Here is a 23022-nt window from a genome sequence, read left to right on the forward strand (position 1 = left end):
GTTTCTGCAGCCTGCTCCGAAGGCTGGAACATTTATATTTCTTCTCATTTGGTGGTGAGCTTATAATGCTTTTCAGGCCTGCGGACCTCATGTCAACACATTGGGACTCCATTAAACTAAAATACACAGCAGAAAGCATCACAAGGTTTCAAGTGCGTGTTCCGAATTTAGCGATGGTTGGTTTTAAGTTATTGTTGAGGACTGCGTGCGTTGAACTGTGTAAGTCGCCGGTATTACGTATGACTGAAGTTACTCTTCATTTACGTCTGGTTTTACAGTTATTCTATCTGCATTGCCTTCTGTTTACTGCCATTCATTGTTGCCAGATGTTTCCACAAACTAAATGTTTTTCTGCAAGCCGAATTTGAAATCATGGCTCGTGTAGTGCTTTATATCGCAATAACATATGACACAAAATGCGATACTTTGAAACAGCATTTGGGAAAAAAAAAAAAAAAATAAAAAAAAAATCCCCTGAGACTTTCAAATTCCGAACACAGTATTTAAATTCAAAACATGCACTTTCAAATCATTTTACTCCACAGAAGAATGGGAAATTCATTTTTTCCTTAGCTGTGTTTATCTCAAACATAGTTAATACGCTGTCTGCACACCACCGGCTTCCATGCATGCACACATCTATTTTCTGTGTGTGTGTGTCAGTGCCAGCAGCGCAGGCGTGCAATGAGTCTCTGTCTCAAGGCAGAAGTGTAGCGTTGAGTGTCTCTTAACTGGCTCGTTTAGTCCTGATGGTTTAAATGATTTCATCACTATTAATGACAGGGACCGTGGCTCCCTGCGTCGCGTTGCCAGATGCTCGGGGACCGCTGAGCGTCCCGCTCGCCTCTGCTAGCGCCCAGCAGCCTTTCCTCATCCCTCCTTCTGTGCGGTCTAATGATTGTCCTCTACATGCCCCCTACCACTCTATTCTTCCTCTTTTCCTCAGCCATCGTGCCCTCCTATGGGTACTAAAACATGGTGGAGAGACACGGTGCTGGCGCTCATGCTGTATGAATTTCGGGCCGGTATGCTGCAAGGCTGCAAAGTTGTTTTAACGTGTCATCCACCGAGCACGCAATCGTCAAAAATACCTATACCCACTGCTGATTAGTGCAGGCAGAATAAGACTTCCAACAACACACTCTGTCTCTCCGTCTATCTTTTTCTCTGGGCTATTGGGCGCGCCAACAAATCGGCTATCAGCCCAGTTCCCAAGTCACCACGGAGGTCAGAGTTCAGATAAAGAAGGTCAGCTGGCACCAGACCAGGCTGCCCTCGCCGGTCTTTCCTCCGAACGGAATCAAAAGGCCTTTGATGGCTGTGAGCTATTGCCACGCCGAGCGCCTGCCTTCATTAGCTCCCTCATGTAATTGTTGAGCTAATTTTGAGACAGATGTGCGGCTTTGTCTTGATTCATTGACGCGATTTTCATTCATTTGGATAATGAAAGAATTAAGTACCATTTTGGTCTCTCTTTTTTTTTCCTGCCTCTTCTGTCTTGTTGAGCTCCTCTGTTCCAGCTAAGTAATGACATTTTAATTCCAACTGGTCTCTGCGAGTGTGTGCACCGCTCTTCGGTGAATGCAAAAAGTAACCAACAAGCGAGGCAGGGGTCACACACACACACACACACACACACACACACACACACACACACACATTGAGTTGCACAAGCTAAAATAAATGAGCACTCTTGAAAAGAAAAGAATGTTTGTGCTGCACAATCTGAGAATGAGTCTTCAACGTGTACAGTGAACTGGAGCATATTACAGCAAAATTAGAGCTCACTCCTTCGACATGTGTTTTCACTATGTAAAGTGGAGGCACAGTTTCCCCTCATATTTGGCCTTTGGATTTAATTCAGTAACTGATTGCTATTTTTAAGAACTGCCAAATGTCATGGGCTGCTTTTTGTTTCAAACAGATTGTAGTCTGTAGGTGAACTGAAACTCGCTGCCAGTACGAGGGGTCAAACAAAAACTCGTACCTTCTTGCAGCGCGTGGCCGACAGCGTCGCGGATGCGACCGCACGTTTTTGCGTGCGTGTCGGCCAGTGTATGCGTGTACGTACGCAGTTCTAATTTCCCAGAGCCTAAACCCTCATTGATTCTGTTGCTCCTGTCTTCCCAAGAAACAGGGAGAGGATTATGCCTTTAAAACGAGCTTTCTCATTGCAGATATTAGGTCATTAAATTCACAGGCTTACATATGAAAATATTGACTCTTCCCAGACACCGCACTATATCCTCTCCTCTAGCCGCCGCGGCCTTGCATAAATACATATTTTTCAATTGATACACCATCGATTCATGGTGACGAGGATCTGGGAAATGTATTGAATTTGAGTTGAATTGCTAAACTTTTTGATTGATTTGAGAATTTAAGCGTCGTATGCATCTTTTGACAAATAATCCCAAACTAGAAATCTTGAGTTATTTTTTATTATTTTATTTTTTTTATTAACAGCAATAAAGCTGGTCCCCTCCTCCGAGTTCTACGGAAATAAATGATGTGCGCGTCTGTGACTGGATGACACGTTTATTTTTTTTTTCAAAGCCACGCTGACTAACTTAATCTCTGTTTCACTGCACAGACGAGGGACCAATAAGGAGAAACGCCCGTCTACACATGTGCACTATAATTATGCAGGTCACACAAAACTGATATAAAGAGGCAAAGAGTCGAGTGGGATCGGGTGGGAGATGGGTGCAGCTTATTGTCCCCACATAGCGGACGAGGGATGGGCAGGCCTCGGGGAAACAAAAGAGAAGGGGAGAGGGAGTGCGGGGAAAGTGAGAGTGCAAAGGTTGTCGCAGACTAGTCGCAGCGCAGGACGGAGGGGAGAGGGGAGTATATGTTCCAGTCCTTCACATCTGTTATTCGTTTGTATCGAGCTGGGAAGAAAATAGCAGGAAGCGTTCTGGTGGTGGCGGAAGATGAAAAGACAAGAAGATTGAATAAAAAAACATGTGTCGCACATGCACCGTGGCCGACTGGATGTGTCCCATGGATTATCCCCGGGAGGCGCTGCCAGCTCGGAAAACACGCCACGGTTTGTGTGTGTGTGTGTGCACGCACATAAGCAAGAGGAAGATTCTCCCCATTCATAACGCAGCTTGGCGTACACACCCTCCCTCTGTCTACAAGGAACAGTGTCCAAGTCACATCTGCGCCTGTGGCCTTGACACACTGGTGTCTAACCAAACCTCCCAGATTTGTTTTGCCCATTACACTCACCGCTGCTACGGCTCCTGTTACACTGCCTGCATCGGCTCACATCTGGGACCCTGTGCAACACGGCTTACGCGGAACGCTCGGGCCCGTGTCATTTGTCAGACTAAGTGGCAGTGTTTTGCCTTGTTCATTACGGACACACCAGGTGTGTACAACAGATGCAAAAACAGAAGCAGATGCAACAGTCATCGAAAACGCGACGTGACAATGCCAAGTGGCGGCCATTAAAAGCTCGTCACTCGCTCACGCGGTGGGACCTCCCATCGCTAACGAGCCGAAATGTGGCGAGACACAGACAGGTAGGAGTAATTCTTTCACAATTATGCAGAGCGCGCGCGCGCGTCGGACGTGCGCGTGAGCACACACCCGCGGGTTTGTGTGCGCCCTGCCGGGCCGCGGGCGCGCACGCGCACGTGCGACGCGCGCCACTTAGGGCCCATCCCACAGCTCATTAACAGTAATAAGTGACTGCCGCCACTTCTTTTTTGTCAGTGGGGATGCAAGCCAATCAATAGGGTCATTTCACATCATAACGGCTTACCAGAGCACATTATGGCACTTGTTCATGGCTGGGAATGGCTGCCATTAGCGGCGTAGCCAGATTAGATAAGGGCTAGGTGGGCGAGGGGTGGAAGGGAGGGGGGCAGATGGAGAGAGAATTAAAGAGGAGGGAAGAGGGAGGTGGATCAATATATGGATAGTTATGGAGATAACATCACAATAGGGTGTCTGGGAAAGATAGCATTTTACAGACTCCTGATTTTTTTTTCTCCCCCCTCCCCTATGGGAGCGAGATAAAAATGTGTGTGTGGTGAAATTGAGTGTGTGTTTGCTCAAACCTCAATGTGTGTGTGTGTCGGTGTGTGTGTGTGACCACTTGTCCATGAATGAGTCCATTGAGTGTGAGCGTGTGTACAAATTTGAGCATGTGAGAGTATGAATTACAGCGATCCGCTCACAAGTCTGCAGCGCGCTCGGCGAGCGTACGTGTGTCTGGGGGCGTGGAGGTGTGCTCTTGCGTGCTTTACCTTGGCATGTGCGTGTGCAATCCTGCTTAATTACAGCTCAGGCTTTGAGGCAGAGGCAAACAGTGCTATAATTACAGGAAACACCTCCTTTAATATTTTATGGAAATCTACCTAGTGTGTGTGTGTGTGTGTGTGTGAGACAGAGAGCTGTAGGTTGGACGTATTTATTCAGTGCGTGAGGGGAACAGAGGAAGAAAATTAGGGAAGGGAGATCTATAGAGGGGGTTCGTTCCGAATGACTTCTGCCTCTCGCCTCCTGATCTTGCGCCTTTCCTTTCATCCTTCTTTTACTCTTCGCCGTCTCTCATTTCACATTTGTGTTTCCAAATGGCTACGCTAAACGCGCCCCTCCACACACACACACACTCACACACACACACTTTTGAACTGCTCGCTTCTCAAATATTTATACTCGCCTTTTACGGGGCCAAGAGACAGAGGGGTGAAGAAAGAGGGAAGAGACTAAGTTCTATCTATTAAAGATGAGCAACATCTCAAATGCACGGAGAGCAGTGATGAATACACTTGCTCCGGGATGGCAAGGTGTAAGCCGTGACTTAATGCTCAGTGGCACACTCTAAAGTTGGTTTACTTTTGATTTTCCACGAGAGAAAACGGGAGATGTTTTGAAAAAGGGAAAGAAAAATCAGATGGGAGTGACGGACCAAAACAAAGATAATGCTGATACTGTTTACTTTGTGCAGATTTTAAACTGGTAACCCAGTTCTTCCAGTACTGAACATATAATTCAAACCGACTGACAACATAAACTGCTGGGAATATGTATATCGACACCACGGTGGATGGTTCATTTTTAGATTTGTTTTGGGTTTTTTTTTTTTGTTGTTTTTTTTTTTTGTTAGAGGCCAGGCAGAGGCCGAGCTGAACACATGTTCCTTCTTAGCCCGCAGAGACACGACTGTGTGCGCACAGACACACTCACAATGGCAATATGCTAACGCTAAGCCAGAGCCTTTGACTGTGTCCGACACACTGGGAGACTGGGAGCAGGCTTTGCTGGTAGCATGCTTTACAATTCTTTGATATGCGCCAGTCATTAAAAATAGATGGCGAGCAATCATTACAGGCATCGGAATTAATCTAATTAGCCTTGCGCACTAGGCCTCTCTGGTATGGCGGGAGGGCGGGCGGGTGGGAGGCTGGGGAGGGCATTCTGCAAACAGAGCCACCCGGCCGCAAATACGGCGTAAGCAGAGAGGGCTAGGACGCTACAGGGGCCGCGGCGGAGGGGGCATAATCCGCCTTGACTTATTAATACGCGCAAACAAGATTTAGCTCCTCAAAGCAAACAAATGAAGCAAGTGCTAAGAGGAGCGGGAGGGAGCGGGAGGGAGGGGGGAGGGAGGGGAGGGGAGGAAGCGATGGAGAGCGACATGGAGGGAGAGAGCAAGAGAAGATAAATTATTTAAGGCTGTGTGGACTGTATGGAGAGCTGCTGCTGCTGCTGCTGCTGCTGCCACTGGTAAAAATGGACTCGGCGCCAGAAAAATGTTTGCTTTTTAGTTCACGGTGTTACCTTCACAAACACTAACTTCTTCCAGTGGAGGTACAAAGTCAGGAAACCGTACTGCACTTCAAACCACATCTTTTTTCTTTCCTTTTTTCTTCTTTTTTCTTTTTGTTTTTTTTTGAAGCTTCAGCAAGTCACAACACGGCTCATAACGTGCTGACTTGTGGTGATCTCCCCGCAAACAACACCGGCGTACAAATGCATATTGCTTTCTCGCTTAAATAGATCACTGCGAGGGTCACCGCGGACAGGACGCCGGTCCTTTATTGACTCTGCAGTCGATGGAGTGCTTAGGCCGAAACCTTTCTTGACCCCTGTCACGGGTAATGACTGCTGCAAGGAGGTATGTGTGACATGCACCAAAGGAGTAGGAGGAAGCCTTTTTTTTCTTTTTTTTAAGCCTATAGGCTAATAACTGGGTCCGTGGGTTCAGCTGAACAGGGGCAGATTGTGGTACGGTGATTACACATGAACATAACTACTTGCACAACTCCTGAAATCTAATACCGGTTTGTTTGTTTGCTTTAGAAAGTTTTGAGCAAGGGTCCGGAACCAAAATAGTAATGTGTGGCTGTGTTGGTGTGGATGTGTGACGGCTAATGTTGACCGAAGGGATTGTCGATTAATCAGCTGTCACAAGAAGGGGGGGAAAAAAGTGAAACGGCACATTCATGTAGAAATGTGTGCTTGGAACTATCTCTGTGTTTTGTTGACACAGTGCTATTTTGTTTTTTTTTATTTTTTTTTCTGCTCTGGAGGTGCTGATCTCTCCGGCTCAGGCTCCAGACTCTGCTCTGTCGCTGGGTTTTCTCAGGCCACCCTTTCATCAGCGCTCCTCTGACGCTAGCAGACGGTCATTACCATCCCTTTCACAGCGGAGGTCCCAGCTGCGTTCAGGGGTCTCAATGCCCGTCGGCCTCCGTCCCAACCTGCCCCCTCCTCATCCACAGTCCGGAGGTGCGTCTAAATAAAATCCACAAAGGAGAGGAGGAGCAATCCCGAATGACCAAACCAAAACGAAAGTCTGTCAGAAGGGCAGCTCAGCAAACACAACTGCCGCACTGATGAGGAGAGCAACGCAGGAGGGGAGGGGAAGGTGGCGAGGGTGGAAAAGTAAAGCTTAGCTCATGCTGCACTTCAGAGGAAAAGAGTTCCTCCTTGGCTGCGGTGACTTACAAGAAACTTTAAATATATATATATATAGCTATGAAAGTGTTGACAGAGAGGGTGTTTTGTGAAACGTGACACATACGTCTAAAATGTCTGAAATCATCGAGGTAACATCACTCATTAAAAAAACGCACAAACCCAAAATAGATTTGATTTACTCTCACTTTTATGGATTTTTGTGAATCGCAACTGGGCTCGGTGTACGTGACGTTGAACATAAAGGGAAAGACGTTTGTGTTCGCGCAGATGGTATTGCAGGTCAGCGGAGTTCGCTCCACGTCGCTGTTGCCGTTTTTTCGTCAAAAGGGAGGAGAACCGACGGAACCGCCGGTGAACTGTAGCCGTAGGTGCCACTCGGAGGGACGCGGGCCAGAGGGAAAACCGAGAGACAATTTCAGCAGCACCTCACTCGCACGAAGGACATAATAGCGCTGAAAGCAGAACGACTCAATGAAACAGGAAAAGTGTATTTCTTGGAATCCACTTACACTCAAATTACAGTGACATTCTTGGCAGGGCCTTCAGCGCAGGGGTAACACAATGTACTGCAGCAAAAAAGAACATTTGGGACACTTATCAGGGCTACGACACAAAAAGACCGAACTATTAACATGCAAGAAGAAAAGACAGGAAGACAGCAAGTCAACCAAAGAAAAGAAAAGAAAAAAAAAACGAGGGGCTTTTTCTTGGCAGCGTTTCACTCCAGTTTTTTTTTCCTTCTTCTTCTTCTTTTCTTGCTTTTCTCCCTCTCCCTCCTGCCCTTCGTCACCAGGTTAAGTTACAGACATGAGGTGAAGGAATGAGGGAGGCAATGTGGTAACACACTGTACCATGAGGAGGGAGACGCCGGCCCTCCCTGACATGGCGTGCACCGAGAAATAACCCCTCCCTGGCCCCCACAGACGAGCACACACACACACACACACACACACACACACACACACACACACACACACATTTGGACGGCACATTTACACACCAGTCCACCAAATGCAAGCAGATGATATGATTGTGTTCTCCTGAGTAGCACACACACACACACACACACAGACACACACACACATACACAGTCCTTGCTTCACTTCCTTCCTCCCTCCCTCCCCCCTCCCTCCCTCTGCGCCGCTGCATGTGTCCTGTCATATCTCCTTCAGCCCATAATTGTCCCAACTTATGGTGTTTCTTCCTTCAAGCCACAGTTTAGAGGAAGTGAAATCCTTCTAAGTGACTGTCACAATGCATCAGCCTCAGGCGGGGGACGCACCCCTGCACACCCCCCCCATCACCCCCGCCCCTCCGCTTCTTCTCTTTCCACTCCTCTCTTCCTCAGTCCCCTGGCTGCCTCCCTCCATCCCTGCCCACTATCCCTCACTTTTGAGTGTTTCTCTTGCTGAGATGCTCCACTCGCGCTTTCACTCCGTCGCTCCCCGTCGCTCCGTCTCTCCCCCCACCTCCCCCCTTTAATACGGTCACCTCCCGACACATCCTTCCTTCCTTCCCTTGTTTCTGCTTCACTATCCACGTCTCTCTGCGTTTAACCTGAAAGGGGACGGCGGTAGTCACAACATCACCCCGCCGTTAGACCCTGCCGGTGACCCGCTCTCCGCGCAATCCTTGTTCCCCCGGACTGCATCGGCGGGGAGAGGCAGAGGCTGAGCTCGCTTGTCTGTTCCTCGGAAGGGGCCGACGACGCTCCTTGACACTCGATACGGAGAGGAGCCGGGGGTGACAAAGGTCATGGCCGTGGCATGTCACAGCCCTGTGATGCATGTGTCACTTCTTCTCTGCCTCTGACCTTGTTGCGCATTTCTCTGTCACCCTTCAGACGAGAGACCCCTCCTCCCCCCTCCTCCTCCACACGCACACACACTCTTTTTCTCTTGTTGCACCTCACTACAAACAGAGGCCACTCGTTCCCATCCACCACAATTACTTCCTTTTCCAAATTTATTGGTCACTGTTTTACATGTGTGGTTTTTATTGATTAATTTGGGATCTCAATTTGGCAATTAACTGTTTGGGACAATTTCCCAAAAGATAACGTCGTCAAATGCTCCATAAAGCAAAGATTAAACAACAGCAAATATCCACTTTCAAATACATCAGTTTCTTTCGTTACAGCTTTTTAAAAAAAACGCTTAAACGACCAGTATGATAGTTTTTTTGTCAGTCACCCATTTGAATCTAATCACTTTGGTCTAACGCGCTCAAAAAAAAAAAAAAAATCAAAAATATTACCAAAAAACCCTAAAATGTGACATTTACTGTAGTGCCAGAGGGCCTGACTAAATCAAGCGGACGCAAGAAAAGCAAATAGCTGACTAAACAGCAATGTGGTTTCAACTAGCAAGGAGGTATGTGTTTATTTTGGGCCACAACGACGCGTGTGTGTGTGTGCGCGCGCGCGCGCACCCATGTGTATTGTATGTGTGTTTAGGTGCTGTTTCCTTTAAGGTGTTTTTTCGCGTTCGCACTGACGGGACGGGGATTGGCGCGGTGTCGAGCATATTATTGGAACCGCGGACAGATCAGTCGCCCATCAACCTTTCATCGAGCAGTGATGTGCAGTGAGGGGAGGGACATGGGAGGTCTGGCAGAAACGGACACTCGGCAGGGGAGGAGGGAGGGAGGGAGGGAAGGAGGGAGGGAGGACGGGGTGGTCACTCACTCATCACTTGGATTCAGTCCGGCTCTCGGTGTGTGCGCATATGTGTGTGTGTGTGTGTGTGTGAAAGAGAGAGAGAGACCAGAAGAAGGTCAGTCACTGGTCACCAGATGTTAACTGTTTGGGCTGAGCCACGGAGAGCGAGAAAGAGGGGGACAGTCTCTTTACTCTCCCTCTCTCTTTTCCTCCCCCATGCACTCACACACATGCAACAAACCATGAGACTGATGGGTGATAATGGAGCAGACACTAACAAATCTGCACCTCTTGGCTAGAGGTCTCGACTCGGACTCTGAAAGCAGACAGTCTGTCCCACTCGTAAGCCCAAGTATAACACGCCGCTACACACACGCACACACACACACAGCAGACAGAGGGACCAGTGACCCTTACTGTACACCGCTCACTTTCCAGAGGCACTCATTTGTTGTTAAATGACATTTACACCGGCAGAATTCACTGCGGTTTGCTTGTGGAGGCATGAGCCAATGCCTCGCTCCGCAGGAGTTGGGTGAGTTTTTAAAATACAGCGAGCTGTTCAGAACCTTGTCACTGTGTGTGGCCTTACAATGTGCAGGCTACTGCCGCTCTGGATATTAGCTCTTCTGTATGTCTGGCTATTAAATACCAATCCCTAGCCACACACACACACGCATACCACTTCCCTTTTAGTCTCAAAGTCAGGGACATAACAGTTTTGGCTGGCTGGATTTTGTGTGGGCCACAAGAAGAGGTAGAGAAAAAACAACTGTTCTTTTAGGTGAAACCTTCCAGCTGGAGAAGCGAATGAGAGGAGGAGGGGGGGGGACGTAGGAACGGGCTTTTGCCAGGACGACCAAAGTTTAAGACTGAGCGTGTGAGTGAGCGAAAGAGGACGTGTGAAGATCTCTTGTCCTCCTCGCGCACAAAAAGGGAGTAGACAACGGCGTCCTTGTTAGATTGCAAAGGAACAAAGGCAGAAAGATACGAAAAAACCGAGCGCACGGACAAACGGAGCGAGGCAACAAGGGGCGAGTGCGAGAGAGAGAAGTTAAGAGAAAGAAATACAGAAAAAAAAGAAAAGAAAAGAAAAGAAAAGAAAGCAGAAAAAGGGCCGGCAGCTGGACTGCTACTGCTAATTCAGCACTTTAACAAATCAATGCCACTTGAGGAGTACAATCCGCACCCTGAGCTCAGCTAGATGCATCAGTGAGACTGTGGGCGTGTTTGTGTGTGCGCATGAGTGTGTGTGCGCCTGGAGGGTTGATGATGTTGGTGTGGGGTCGTCCACGGTAGTCCACATTAAGGTCTGGTAATGTGTTAATTTATAACTCTATCACCCCAGACGCCTGCATGATCCATCTGTGTCACGCGCTAGGCCGACTATATCTATCATCCGGAGGGGAAAAATGGCCAGTCCGGAGAGATTAAGCCACCGGTCGCACAATTTCTACTTTTTTTTTTCTTTCTTTTCCCTTTAGCCTTATCTATTGCATCCTTCCACGCTCGTCTCTGCTTGTCCTCAGCTCCCCAGGTCAGGGTGATCAATTAGGGTCTCGGCAGACTCCGCGGTCCTGTCTGACCACCGGGGGTTCACTGCCGACATCAGTGTCTGCCCAAAGACGGAGCACTTGCGCTTGGCTTTAACGCCCTCCTCCCTCTGACCCTGGAGGCCTGTACAGTGGCTGTTTGGATATCAGTGATCAGAGGCTGAATTACACTTCGCCGTAACCCTCGTGAACTCCAAATGTGCTATCGCTTACAAGAGATGGACACAACAGATTGGAATAATAAATGTGTGTGTCGAGAGCACCGCAATTGGCGCTTTTTGAGAAGACCCTTGACGCGTGTAAGACACAGAACTAGCTCCGTCGTAACACGACTGGAGCTGTAATTTTACAGGTTTCCATGTCGATACGTCTATAAAATATTATGTGGCAGGAAAGTGTACTGTTTCCCAATGTATTGCAGTTGTCACAACATGCAAACAACATGCTGTATTTCTTGAGTAAACACGGGACCGTGTGTGTAAGGGAGCGTGCGTGTGTGTGTTTGTGTTTGTGCAGGTGGCTCACGCTCTCTTTGTCGGGGAGCGGCAGGCACTAATAACACACAGGGGTAAATGATCAATACTCACCCTCTCTATTCAATTTCACAACATCACTACTATCACCACACACACACACACACACACACACACACAAACTCCGGGACAGATGTTAATGCGCCAGCATGAAGGTAAAACAAAGAGCCTCGGCAGTAACAGATGTAGCCAGAGGGCCGGCTAAAACAGGAGAGCTGGCTTTGTTGTGAGTCCGAGCAAAGCATTAATATTTATTTTCTTAGAAATACCCCTCTCTGTCCTGAGAGAGAGGTAGTGAACATGAAATACAGAGACTGGGGGAGGCATGGTTTGTGTGTGTGTGACTGTGTGTGTGTGTGTGTGTGTGAGTGTGTGTGTGTGTAGGGGGGGACTGATAGGAAAGACAAGCTGGCAATTCCACCTTTAAAGAGTGCAACAGTCATCACGAGAGGAGAAAGGGAATCTGCCCCATTAAGACTAAGTGGATGTCTATTAGATCACGGAGGTAAGGAGGTGGGCATTTACCATCAGGCCAACTCAGAAACAACCCTGTCTGCCCCTGGACTGTGCCAAAGGTTGTGAGTAAAGCCATCAGTTTAAGTTTCTCAAAAAGTTAAAAAGAAAAAAACGAAAAGAAAAAAAGAAAAGCGTCTTCTTTTCTTTTTCTTTCTCTTTTTTTTTTTAAGTAAATGACTTCTTTAAACGTTAGAGAAATGGACCCAGTCTGTTTATTCTAGAAATGACTCCCAGAGACATCACCTCAGTGAAATCATGGCAATTAAGAGACTATCAAAGTCACCGCCCAGTCCTGTGAGATCAAACCAACCCTCTGCCCTCTTTCTGCTGCTCCCTCTGTCCCCTTCACTCCCCCCTCCCTCTCATCTCCCTTCTTCCCTGGTGTAACAATCCCCCCCCCCCGCCCCCCCCCCCCCCCCCCACCCCCTCCACCTCATTCATTCTTATCACTGCGGTACAGTTAATCCTGCTTCTCTCCTCCTCCTTCCATCGCGGCATCCCTTGGGTGGGGTGGGGTGGGGGGTGGATGTGGGGGGGGGGGGGGGGGGGGGGGGGAGGGGGGTAACGTGAAAGGCTAAAAGGAGGGAGCACATTTGCCACTTGCCTGCGACACATAATACGGAGCAGGCAATCAACTTTGGCTTGACATGTATTTGCTCATCACCAGGACACACACACAGACACACACACAGGACCACCACCGCCACCACCGCTGGGGAAGCTGAGGGGTGAGGTTGGAGTTGGGGTGGGAGGGGGCGGGAAGGGGGGAGGTAGGGGGCTAAATTAACACTTGACATTCAATACGGTCAGGTCCTTAATTGGCCGGGGCCTTCCTGAGAAGGCAATTTTCTATTCCCCAAACTGCCCCCGCACTGCGCCATGTGCCAGTGTCATCTGTGTATGTATGTATGTACGTCTCTGTGTGTCTGTGTGTGTCTGTGTGTGAGCAGGCGAGGAGTCGTGTCCGTGTGTGTAAGTATGCGCCAGACAAAAACTGGAAAGTGTATGCATGCGTCTGTGTGTGTGTGGCTGTGTGTGTTTGAGCCCAGGCCCTGTCCTGAGAGAGGCCCCGTGGTCCCTTCCCTCTCTCTAATGAGGCTGGATGAATTAGCGCTACGTGACATGATTTGAACAGCGGTGGCCCCCCTCCCACCCCTTCACTCCCCCCTCCCTCCCTCCCTCCCTCCCTCGTCTTTGTCCTTCTCCCCTCCTCATCCCCGGCTTCTTCGTCTTCTTTTTTTTTCTTTTTTTTTTTCCCCCCTCAAAGCAGTGACAGGCATCTGGTGGCCGAAAAAATGCCAGGAGCAACCCTGCGGCTCTGGCCTTTTATGCGTGCCGCCGCTGCCTCAGCACGCGCACGCACACACGAGCGCACACACCTATGTAATCTACACAAAATGAAACACTTTCTCCTTCCTCCCGTTCCTTTTCCACTCGCCCGCGCGCGCACGCACACAGACCGACTTGCACTTCCCCGTGGATTCGGTTACAGTTGATGTTATTACAGCTTTCAACCTGAGAGGTATTAGGCTTCCTTTAACAGATCTGACAGCATTTACAACACAGGCAAGTCGACGCCTCTAATCGCCTCTGTGACTTCAGCCTATTACCAATTGATCTCAAAGAGAGCCTCCTCCTCACCTTCTGACTGATGCACAGGCTGTCGGCTCCTTTTCCTCTTCTTTGTCATAATGCGCTTTCTTTCCTTCCTTCTTTCTTTATTTGCAGACACATCCTGTAAACCCGGCCGCTCTTTAAGTGCTCTCACTTCACCGTCTCACACGACGCGCCACGTATATTATTGAGTTATATCAGGGCACCCATTGATCACTGGTGAGGCTGAGAGGATCACCTTTGCCCCCACGAGGCCTCGCTGCAGCAACAAACGAGACGCTGAATTTATGACACCAATGGTAAAAATTTAAATAAATAATAAAAAACAAAAGGTTTAAATCTGGGTGATAAATCATTTGTTGCCACCCTTTACAAATCTAAACTGATCAACAAGCTGTGAAGTAACAGCCTGGATGAAGCAAACAAAAGCTGCAGATTTTTTTTTTTATTTTTTTGTTTTGATTTGTATTCGGAGGAAACATATCAAATGGATTAAATGCTATGAAATATTAAATGCCAGTCAGAGTCACACGCATCATGCAGCAGACGAAGCTCCAACTAAGGCACTTATCGCTGAGTGTGTTTCCCGACAAAGGAAGAGGCAGCTCAGGCCATTTACAGGGAAAACATCAGCGCAGAGAAAACAAGTATATATATATGTGCGGCGGCATGTGAGGCAACAACGCACTTGCGTGTCCCACTTTTGACGCACACAAAAACAGCTTTCCTCCTTACAAGAATTCTCACTTTGTGTTTTTTTTTCTTTCTTTTTTTTTTCCCTTGCCGCAACTGCCGCCGCACAATAGGCTAAATGTCACAAGAGGTGCAAAACGTGTGACGCCAGAGGTCACGCACGGTGGCCTCCCACCCCTGGCTGGTTGCAGCGTCTACAGGGTCAGACCCATTGATGTCTATCACAGCAGGCTAATCAGATCATTTGTGACTTAACTGACGTTATAGATTGTTAGATAGTGAAGTGGCGCGCGGCTCGATATGTGATCGGCTCGCGTGCAGACAGGTTCAATTCAGCAGTCTGAATGGATGTGTGTGTGTGTGTGTGAAAAGTCCATGACAATACACAATGCTTTCCCCCATCTAGCCCACACACACACACACACACGTATGCACGCGGCGTATTCCACTGCACCGCGTGCATGCGCACAACACAAGCTCACAAAAACAAAAGCCACCCAGAGTTTGGGCTTGCCAGAAAAACACGAGCTGTGGGATGCCAAGGCAGCTGCATTTAACAGTGGCCATTAAATGTTATTAATCCAACAGCGCAAACATCTTTACAAAGTCAGCAGAGAGCACAAACAAATGCTTGCACATGTTGCTTTAACACTTTGCTCGCACCGAAAAGTAGCTAATGAGTTCAGAGGGTTAAAAATGACAACGGTGTTAAGAGGCAATTTACACAATCGGCATACGGAAAAAGGCAAGTGTATCCGTAAGTATCTACACTTGTAGGACTGAACATCTTTGTGCGTGTATATGTAGATGAGTGTGTGTGTGTATGTTGGCTACAAGCCTACCACAGTCTGTACCACTAGCCTCCCTTCTCCAGATTCCTCCCTAAAATCCTCCCTGGGCCTCTAGCAATCAAATCTCCATGGTAAGCTGGAGACAGAACAGAACAGAGCGGAGAGATAGACGGAGAATACAACACGGGAGCGAAGAGAAATGAAACAGAAAATACTGGGAAAAGCCTCCTCCTCCTCCTCCTCCTCCTCCTCCTCCTCCTCCTCCTCCTCCTCCTCCTCATCCTCATCCCTTTACACCGAGACAGAGTTCAATGTATGCATTAAGAGATGAAACATATTTATTCTTCCCTGAGTGCACGCAAGTTCTCCTCACCTCACACATGAACCGTGGGACGCGAAATCTGTGCTGGAAAGCCATTTTCTTCGAACAACTACTTTGGTAATTTGCCAGCGCATCTCGAATGTACAGTACAAACGTACACAAACACGCTCGCACAGCAGCACATGTCGGATTAGCAGGCGAAAGAGACGGAGTCAACTGCAAGCCCCGAACAAAATTACCATCATTATCCATAACCATAAATAAGCCTGATGATGATGATGATGGTTTTAACAATAATAATAGCAATTCACTCTGAGTGCTTTTTCAAATAACAGTGACAGCATTAGCCACATCGCCAACAGAAAAATGAAAGGCTCTGTGCCTTGAGAGCTCTCCTTCGTTTGCCACTGCTGATGGGGCAAATTGGCAGGCAGAGCGAGCAGACAGGGGTCCTTAAAGACGGATGTAAAAATAGTAGGCTGTCGATTTGCCCGCTGCGCTGGCATGACTCCAAGGAAAACAAAATAACAGGAGTTGAGGAATAACAGGAAAAGGGAGAAGCCATGGTGAAAGTATGCCCAAGTTCCTGTCACTTAGCGCAGGTCACACCTAATGTCACCTTCCTCTGGACGCAGGACGGGAAAGAACCGCTCTGCACAACAATGTCTCTACCATATGGCCACCTCTTAAAATACCACATATGCGTATTTTCTCGTCTCTCAGGCAGTTTGTGCGTGTCGACGTGATCTGCTGGTGGTGGCCGGGGGGTCACCCATGCAAAGCGCTGGTACCCTCCGAGCCGCAGGGACCCCCGTGACCCCCAACTACACTCACACACACACACACACACACACACACACAGTATATATACAAAACACAACTACACTTAAACCCTTTCAGAACTGCAGGGACTTCGGTGACAGCTGCTGCATTCCTGTCGTGTCCGTGTGTGTGTTTGAGTGTGTGTGTGTGTGTGTTACTGCTCTGGACCTTCGCCCCCCCCCCCCCCCCACCCCCCACCCCCACCCTCCCTCATTAGCCAGTGGCGGGGTGGTGACATCCTGAGCGACTGGCCCTTCAAACACACGCTTCCTCTTTACACCGGCAACTTCTTCCCACTGCAGGAAACTGCCCAAAAGACTAATACCTAACCTGGCCATGTTTTGAAAAGAAATGCAGCAAAATAAGGAGGAGGAGGAGGAAGAACACGAGGGTGGAGAGGTGTTCCACAGCAGAAACAAGGGGAAAACAAAGGTATAGGGAGGGAAAAACGCTCGGAAATAAAATCTATATTTATGGCCAGATTGATCAATGAGATCTTCAAATATATATATATGCTTTTTCAATTTATGAATTACACATTTTTTTTTCTTCCCCCCAGCGTAGAGAGGATGTAATCACCTGCCACACAGATGGCTGGTTGTATATTCAAATATGAGACTGATTTATTTAAAACAAATCAAACCGACATAAATCTTTCGGTCACCCGGCACAACAGCCTGAAACAGCCCATGAATCTCCTTCGTGTTACACGTAGACGTTTTCTCTTCAGATTACCGGTATTTTATTGATTGCTTTGTCAAGAGCAGCTTGCAATAAATAAGGAACAACAAAAGGAAATAAATATTGTATTTTTTTTTTTAAATACATGCACATGCCCACACACGAGTATAAAGAGGTCCCTGGGAAAGACTGAGCTCCAGCAGATTTCACCACTCAGCCCTGTGATGAGAGGACAGCAGATGGTTCTGCATTTCTATCGTTCCTCAACACAAACACACACACACACACACACACACACACACACACACACATATATAAAGTGCTGCCATATGATAAAGAGACTCTTTTTGCCGTTCCATGATAGCTTCTCTACATCGCTCTGCATCCCCTGCATTATTCGGACATTCATCATGGTGGTGAGGCGGCCGTCTCCTCAGGACAAACAGGAAACAGCTGACATGGAGCCTGTGAGTGATGCTCACATGATGCTTATTGATCGCTGTTTGCCCCGGGTCTCTCTCTCTCACACACACACACACACACACACACAGTCGGGGTCAGTGCCTACCCATAACGCTGCTCCTGCAGGGCATTATTGCACAGCTACAGAGGTTGCTGCGTGACCCGAGACATGATCAGGTCGCAAAATTTATTTATTTATTTTGGCAAGATCACGCATATAACTGGAGAATTAAAATAATAAAGAGTTATTATTTATTTTGTGGCCATTAAAGGAAAAAGTGGTGAGTCAAAGAGAGGTGGATGGATGAGGAGACGTATTGACATATTTCCTCAATATTCTGATATAAAATAGAAAAATATACATATATATATAAATACTATTCGTTCATCCGCATCTACAGTAGGAAGAACACGAAAAAATATTCATTATTCAAATTATATTAGTGCTCCTCCAGATTTCAATAAAAGTGAAAAGTGACGCAATTGTCGAAGGAAAAAAAAAACAATTTTAAAAGGCCAGTTGAAACGAGTTTGAAGTGAAAGTCCTGCGGACGTCATATCTCCCTGGTTGGTGCTTGGGTAAATATACTGGGGACCGCAGCATGAATGGGACCTTGTGCATCCTCTGGTTTCGTCAAACTCGACGGGCCCTTAATAGAGCACACATACGGTAAATATACAAGTAGCTGCAGCCACCTTCCCACTCGCGCTCGCATTTCTCTGCTGAACAAATAACGCTGCCTCCAGGAAACGCTCTCATCGTCGCGTGTTCCATACGCACAAAGATCAGCAGGGACGGCCGCCCTCTGAAGTGCCACCGTGGCCTCTCTCTGCGCCGTTTACGCTGCCCCGACGGACCTGTAGCATTGTAATAACTCTGCAAGAGCTGACCGGAGCTTTGCGTTAGGGGAAGGCGCCGTCAGCGTGACCTGTTCTGATGGAGCTTTTAAACCTAATAAGGTGCCAGACCAAACACTGGTAGAAAGACACACCCAGTCACTTCCCCTCGTTGGAAAATTATTGCGGTGCTACTGACACTTGTCCTTATTCTAAGTGGTAATCCTGCAAACGCTCCGAACATGTGCAACGCCCAAAGTGTTCTTGTGTTACACTCAAGTAGCCCCAATAGAAATGTGATTTAGCATTTGGCGACTGGTAGTAAAGAGCTTTTAAATAGGAAAGACAATCATGAAGAGACAGAACGGGGAGGGTGAAGGTGAGGGGTGGGGGTGGAGGGGGGGAGGTAGGAAAGGGACTGAAGAAGTGTGAGCGAGAAAGAAGAAGAAGAAGCAGTGAGAGACAGAGACATAGAAGAAGAAAAAGTAGTAATGGGGGAAGTGGTGCGTGTCTTTTCTGCAAATCTCCTCTTTCACCTCTGCTCTCCTCCAGCTCTCCAGCCAGGGCCAGCCAAGAGACACTTCACCTCGCACCCGCACACACATGGAGCCAGAGCCAACACACTAAAACACACACTCGGGGAGGGGACGCGCGCTCGCTTGCATTCTCCCACTCGTGCGCACACTCACACAACTGGCATACGAGTGTTTAGCCACCCACTCAGAAAAATAAATGGCAAAAGCACAGACACAAGCGCTTTAACACGCACATAAACTTCGGTGTCGGAACACACACACACACACACACACACACACACACACACACACACACACACACACACACACATGTGACACCAGATACATGTACGTATAGACATCCATATGCTCCTTGTGCAACGACCCATCAAAGACAGACATGGAAATAATAACAGTTGAGTGTAACCACACACACACACACACTCGCGGACTGTGGATAATTCTGCACATATGCATCAAATCACTGCTTCCCAGTCCCACACAATAGTGAGCAGAAATGCATATGCACCACATATGCAACGTGCCTGTACCCCACTGTGTGAAACAACATTTGCACGCACGCACACACACACACTGCTACAAGTCGAGTGTGAGCGCGTTAATAGGGAGATTAGCGTGTCCTGTGATCTACACTGAAGAGGTTAATATCTACCCCACTGCTTGACTCAGACAAAACAAAGCAGAGCGTGTTATTCCACAAATATGTCTGTCATGGTGCCCTGAGAGCTAACAGCATTAACCTCCAACGGTTCAGCGTATACAGACTGGACTGGGCAGGCTGCACCGGCCCATCAGTGCAAGAAAAACTGTAATATGAAAACAGAAAAACGCCGGAGACAGTGGAAGAAAGAAAGATTAAAATAGAGCAAATAAAGACATACTTAAAAAAAAATAGAATATGGAAGGAAAAGGGATTATATAATAAAGCAGTCAAGAAGCTAATATATTTCTATCATCTATATATATTATTTTTACAAATAAAGAAGCTTATAAGTATGTGTTTATTATTATTATTGCCATTCTTTTAAATTAATATTTCTATCAATTTTAATTTTTGTTAAAATTGCCAATTTCTAAAAAAGGAAAAGGAGTAGATTTAATTTCTAATTCTAAGGAGCATTTGCAAAAAGTATTTAAACGAAAATAATGTCACAAATGTGGTTAGTGTTGCTGAAGCATTTGTTACTGTCGTTTTTAAATTCGTATTTCTCCACTGTGGAAGCACTGGCAGTGTTCAGATGTGGACATAATAAGAGGCTCCGTGTGAGATGAAGCAGGCAGCACTGAGAGCAGACACAAGTCAGGCAGGCTGTGATGCCACTGTACCTCTTCCAGGTCTCGGCCCATAGTCGACCTGTCGCACTTCAAAGGAAGCCGCGTTACAGCACCCTTGCAGAAAGAAAAGGAAGAGGCTGTTTTAGAGTTGGTTTTAGACTGAACACATTTCTTTCTTTCCTCCCTGAGCCTGGGTGGCAGCACCAGATCCTCAGGTGGAGGTTAAGGCACATTTTTTTTACGAGCTTTTCTAATCCTTGACTTGTTCCCACGTTCCTCCGACTTGAAGCGCAGAAGACAATAAAAAAAAAAAAAAAAAAAAAAAAAGACGCGGCCTCCGGCTCCTGTATTGTGCCGGAAATATCCCTGATGAGCCAATTAGACTCGCAGTATCGCTTAACTCCGGCGTTTTTTCTTTCTTTCTTTCTTTTTACTTGCAAGGGTCGATATTCATAGCCACGCACGTACACCAGCGGGTCAATTCTGGCTCCAAATATTATCACTGCGTAAAACCTGGGAAATAATTAAACTACTTAACTAATGTTTTTTTTCCCTCCTCCATAAACGCAATTATGAGTTCTCGCGGTGTTTTGTGGAAATGTGCGCCGATTCCCCAACATCGGGAGGCTCAGAAAATAGGAAGTATTTATCGAATCCATTTCATTGATTTCATTTAAATTGCTTGTTGTTTATGCCTCTTCCAGTTGACACTTACGTGGATTATGGTTGTAAATCTCCTGTTATGACTTAGGGATAAAAAAATAAAAAAAGTTTCTTCAAAGATTAAACACATACTGAGGCCTTTTATAAAAGCTGAAATATTATTCTCCTATTGAAAGGCATCAGTGTCCTGTGTGGTTCATCCCGCTGGTTTGGAGAAACAAAGCTATCGCATGCGGTTGTCGATATGCAATCGTGACGCTCCAAACTTTATTAATCATTTTTTTGACAATTATTTGATTTAGTTTTATTTTACGTCTTTTTTTCTGTGACAGCACCTTCAAATATTTTAAAAGAACACGTTTCATCGTCTTCAAAATATCTAAACAAAGTAATTTTATTATTTAAAATCGAAATATAAAATATATTCAAATGCTTTAAATAGTCTACAGCTATTAGAAAGACAATTATTACATTCAGAGATAACAACCGATTCCGAATTCACATTTATGTAATTTGATAACCGCGAAGACAAAAAAGGGAGGGAAAGATTTCAGATCATAATTTATAATTTGATCTTTAAAATCTTTGCTTGACTGTCAAAATTTCCATCGATGTTTTTGCACCGAGAAGATCAGACACCTGCTGGAAACCACAGCTCGTTTAAGGTGTGAATTTAAAGTAAAAAAAGAAACGGCTGCCGTCATGCCAAATTGATATTTCCCATTTCTAAAAAAAAAATAAAAAATAAAAAATCTCGCTGTCTGTGTGTGATTTACAAGTAATTACACACGTGTTGCCAAATGCGTTTGGCTTGGTGATGCTCTTGGACCTCGCCACAGCCGCATCTCTCCTAAACGCACTGCGCACGGTTCTGTTGCGTCTCCATCGATCAGATGGAGCTATAATCTGGCCCTAACAAACGATAAAATACCGCATCTCTCGTGTCACCTAGTTGATCTTTACGGGAGAGAGGGGAGAATTTGAAACACAAGCCCATAACGCATCTCTCTCCAACACCCCAGGGTGCGCCAGGCTCGGCAAACAGAAAGTCATTATCGGTTAGATTCCAATAAGGCGAGTCTGTCAAGGAACAGGCTTCCTTCGGAGAATTTATGTCATGCCTACTAAACATGGGAAGATGTCTTCTAAGTGGTGCGAGGAAGGATAAATAACAGCGAGTCCCACAGCTGATTATATTGAAACAACGGTGCGCATTTGTAAAAAGGATTGGGGATGCAAACGTGGGGTCCCAGCAGATGCTGAGCGCAGGGGCCCATCCACCTGCTCATACCGGGAGAGGAGGAGAGAAAAGTCGCTGGACTCTACATCACACACATCTCTTCCGATCCACGCATGCATAGTTCGTCTAATCGTTTATTTAGGGGGAAAAAATATATATATGTGGAAAACATGAATTTATGTTGCGATGATGCACATGTGATACGGCCGATCTCAAATATAGCGTTTAGTAGAACTGAGTGAAAAGCATAAAAATGACATTTTTTATTATAAGATGCATTAAACAATTTCGAGAAAGCGGCCATAAAATATGGTGTTCCCAGAAGCTGAACCGGGATACGTTTTTATCTCAACATATCAGTTTCAGCTTCTCGATTACACCCCCGGGGTTAAGTAAAATAAAATAAAATAAATAAATGCCGACAAGGTGACAGAATAAGTTTTTCATCATGTCCAGAAGTAAGCCGCGGCAAAGCTGTTGCGCAAGGCGGCCTGGGTGCGTAACAGCGTGTGCATGGTACGGAGCGCCTGCAGGTCCCCCTATGATTAACTGCAACCTAACAACCATCCTCTATCTCTGCTGTCTCCCCCTCACACTCATGCGCGCGAACGGACACACGCACGCACGCACGCGAGCGCGCGCGCACACACATATACACGCACACAAAGCTGGAGTGGACTCACATTCCTCTTCCCTTTCCCAATTATACATATATCCAACACATAATTTCTTTAAAATAACCGTCTTGTTCCAACTTTTTTTTTCTGGGCTGGAAAAAAAAAAAAAAAAAAAAAAAAAGAACTTTGCAGAAACACACGCGATAAATTGCGAGACATGTCAGGAGGAAAGCGTGTGGACTTTCCTCATGTCGGTGCAGGTTATC

At 46.8% G+C, this 23022-nt stretch overlaps 1 protein-coding gene across 4 annotated transcripts in view; it reads right to left on the reverse strand.

The window, feature by feature from the left end:
• bnc2 (basonuclin 2) overlaps positions 1-23022 on the reverse strand; it is a 159179-nt gene that overhangs the window by 65257 nt on the left and 70900 nt on the right. For 3 of the 4 annotated variants that reach the window (XM_047579525.1, XM_047579523.1, XM_047579528.1), the window contains exon 3: positions 20288-20350. The exons of the other annotated variant lie outside the window; for it this stretch is intronic. In XM_047579525.1, the coding sequence (XP_047435481.1) occupies positions 20288-20350 (63 nt within the window). The remainder of the gene's footprint in view (positions 1-20287; positions 20351-23022) is intronic. 4 annotated transcript variants of the gene reach the window in all.

This window comes from Mugil cephalus, chromosome 2 (assembly GCF_022458985.1).
Source record: "Mugil cephalus isolate CIBA_MC_2020 chromosome 2, CIBA_Mcephalus_1.1, whole genome shotgun sequence".
Lineage (NCBI taxonomy): Eukaryota > Metazoa > Chordata > Actinopteri > Mugiliformes > Mugilidae > Mugil > Mugil cephalus.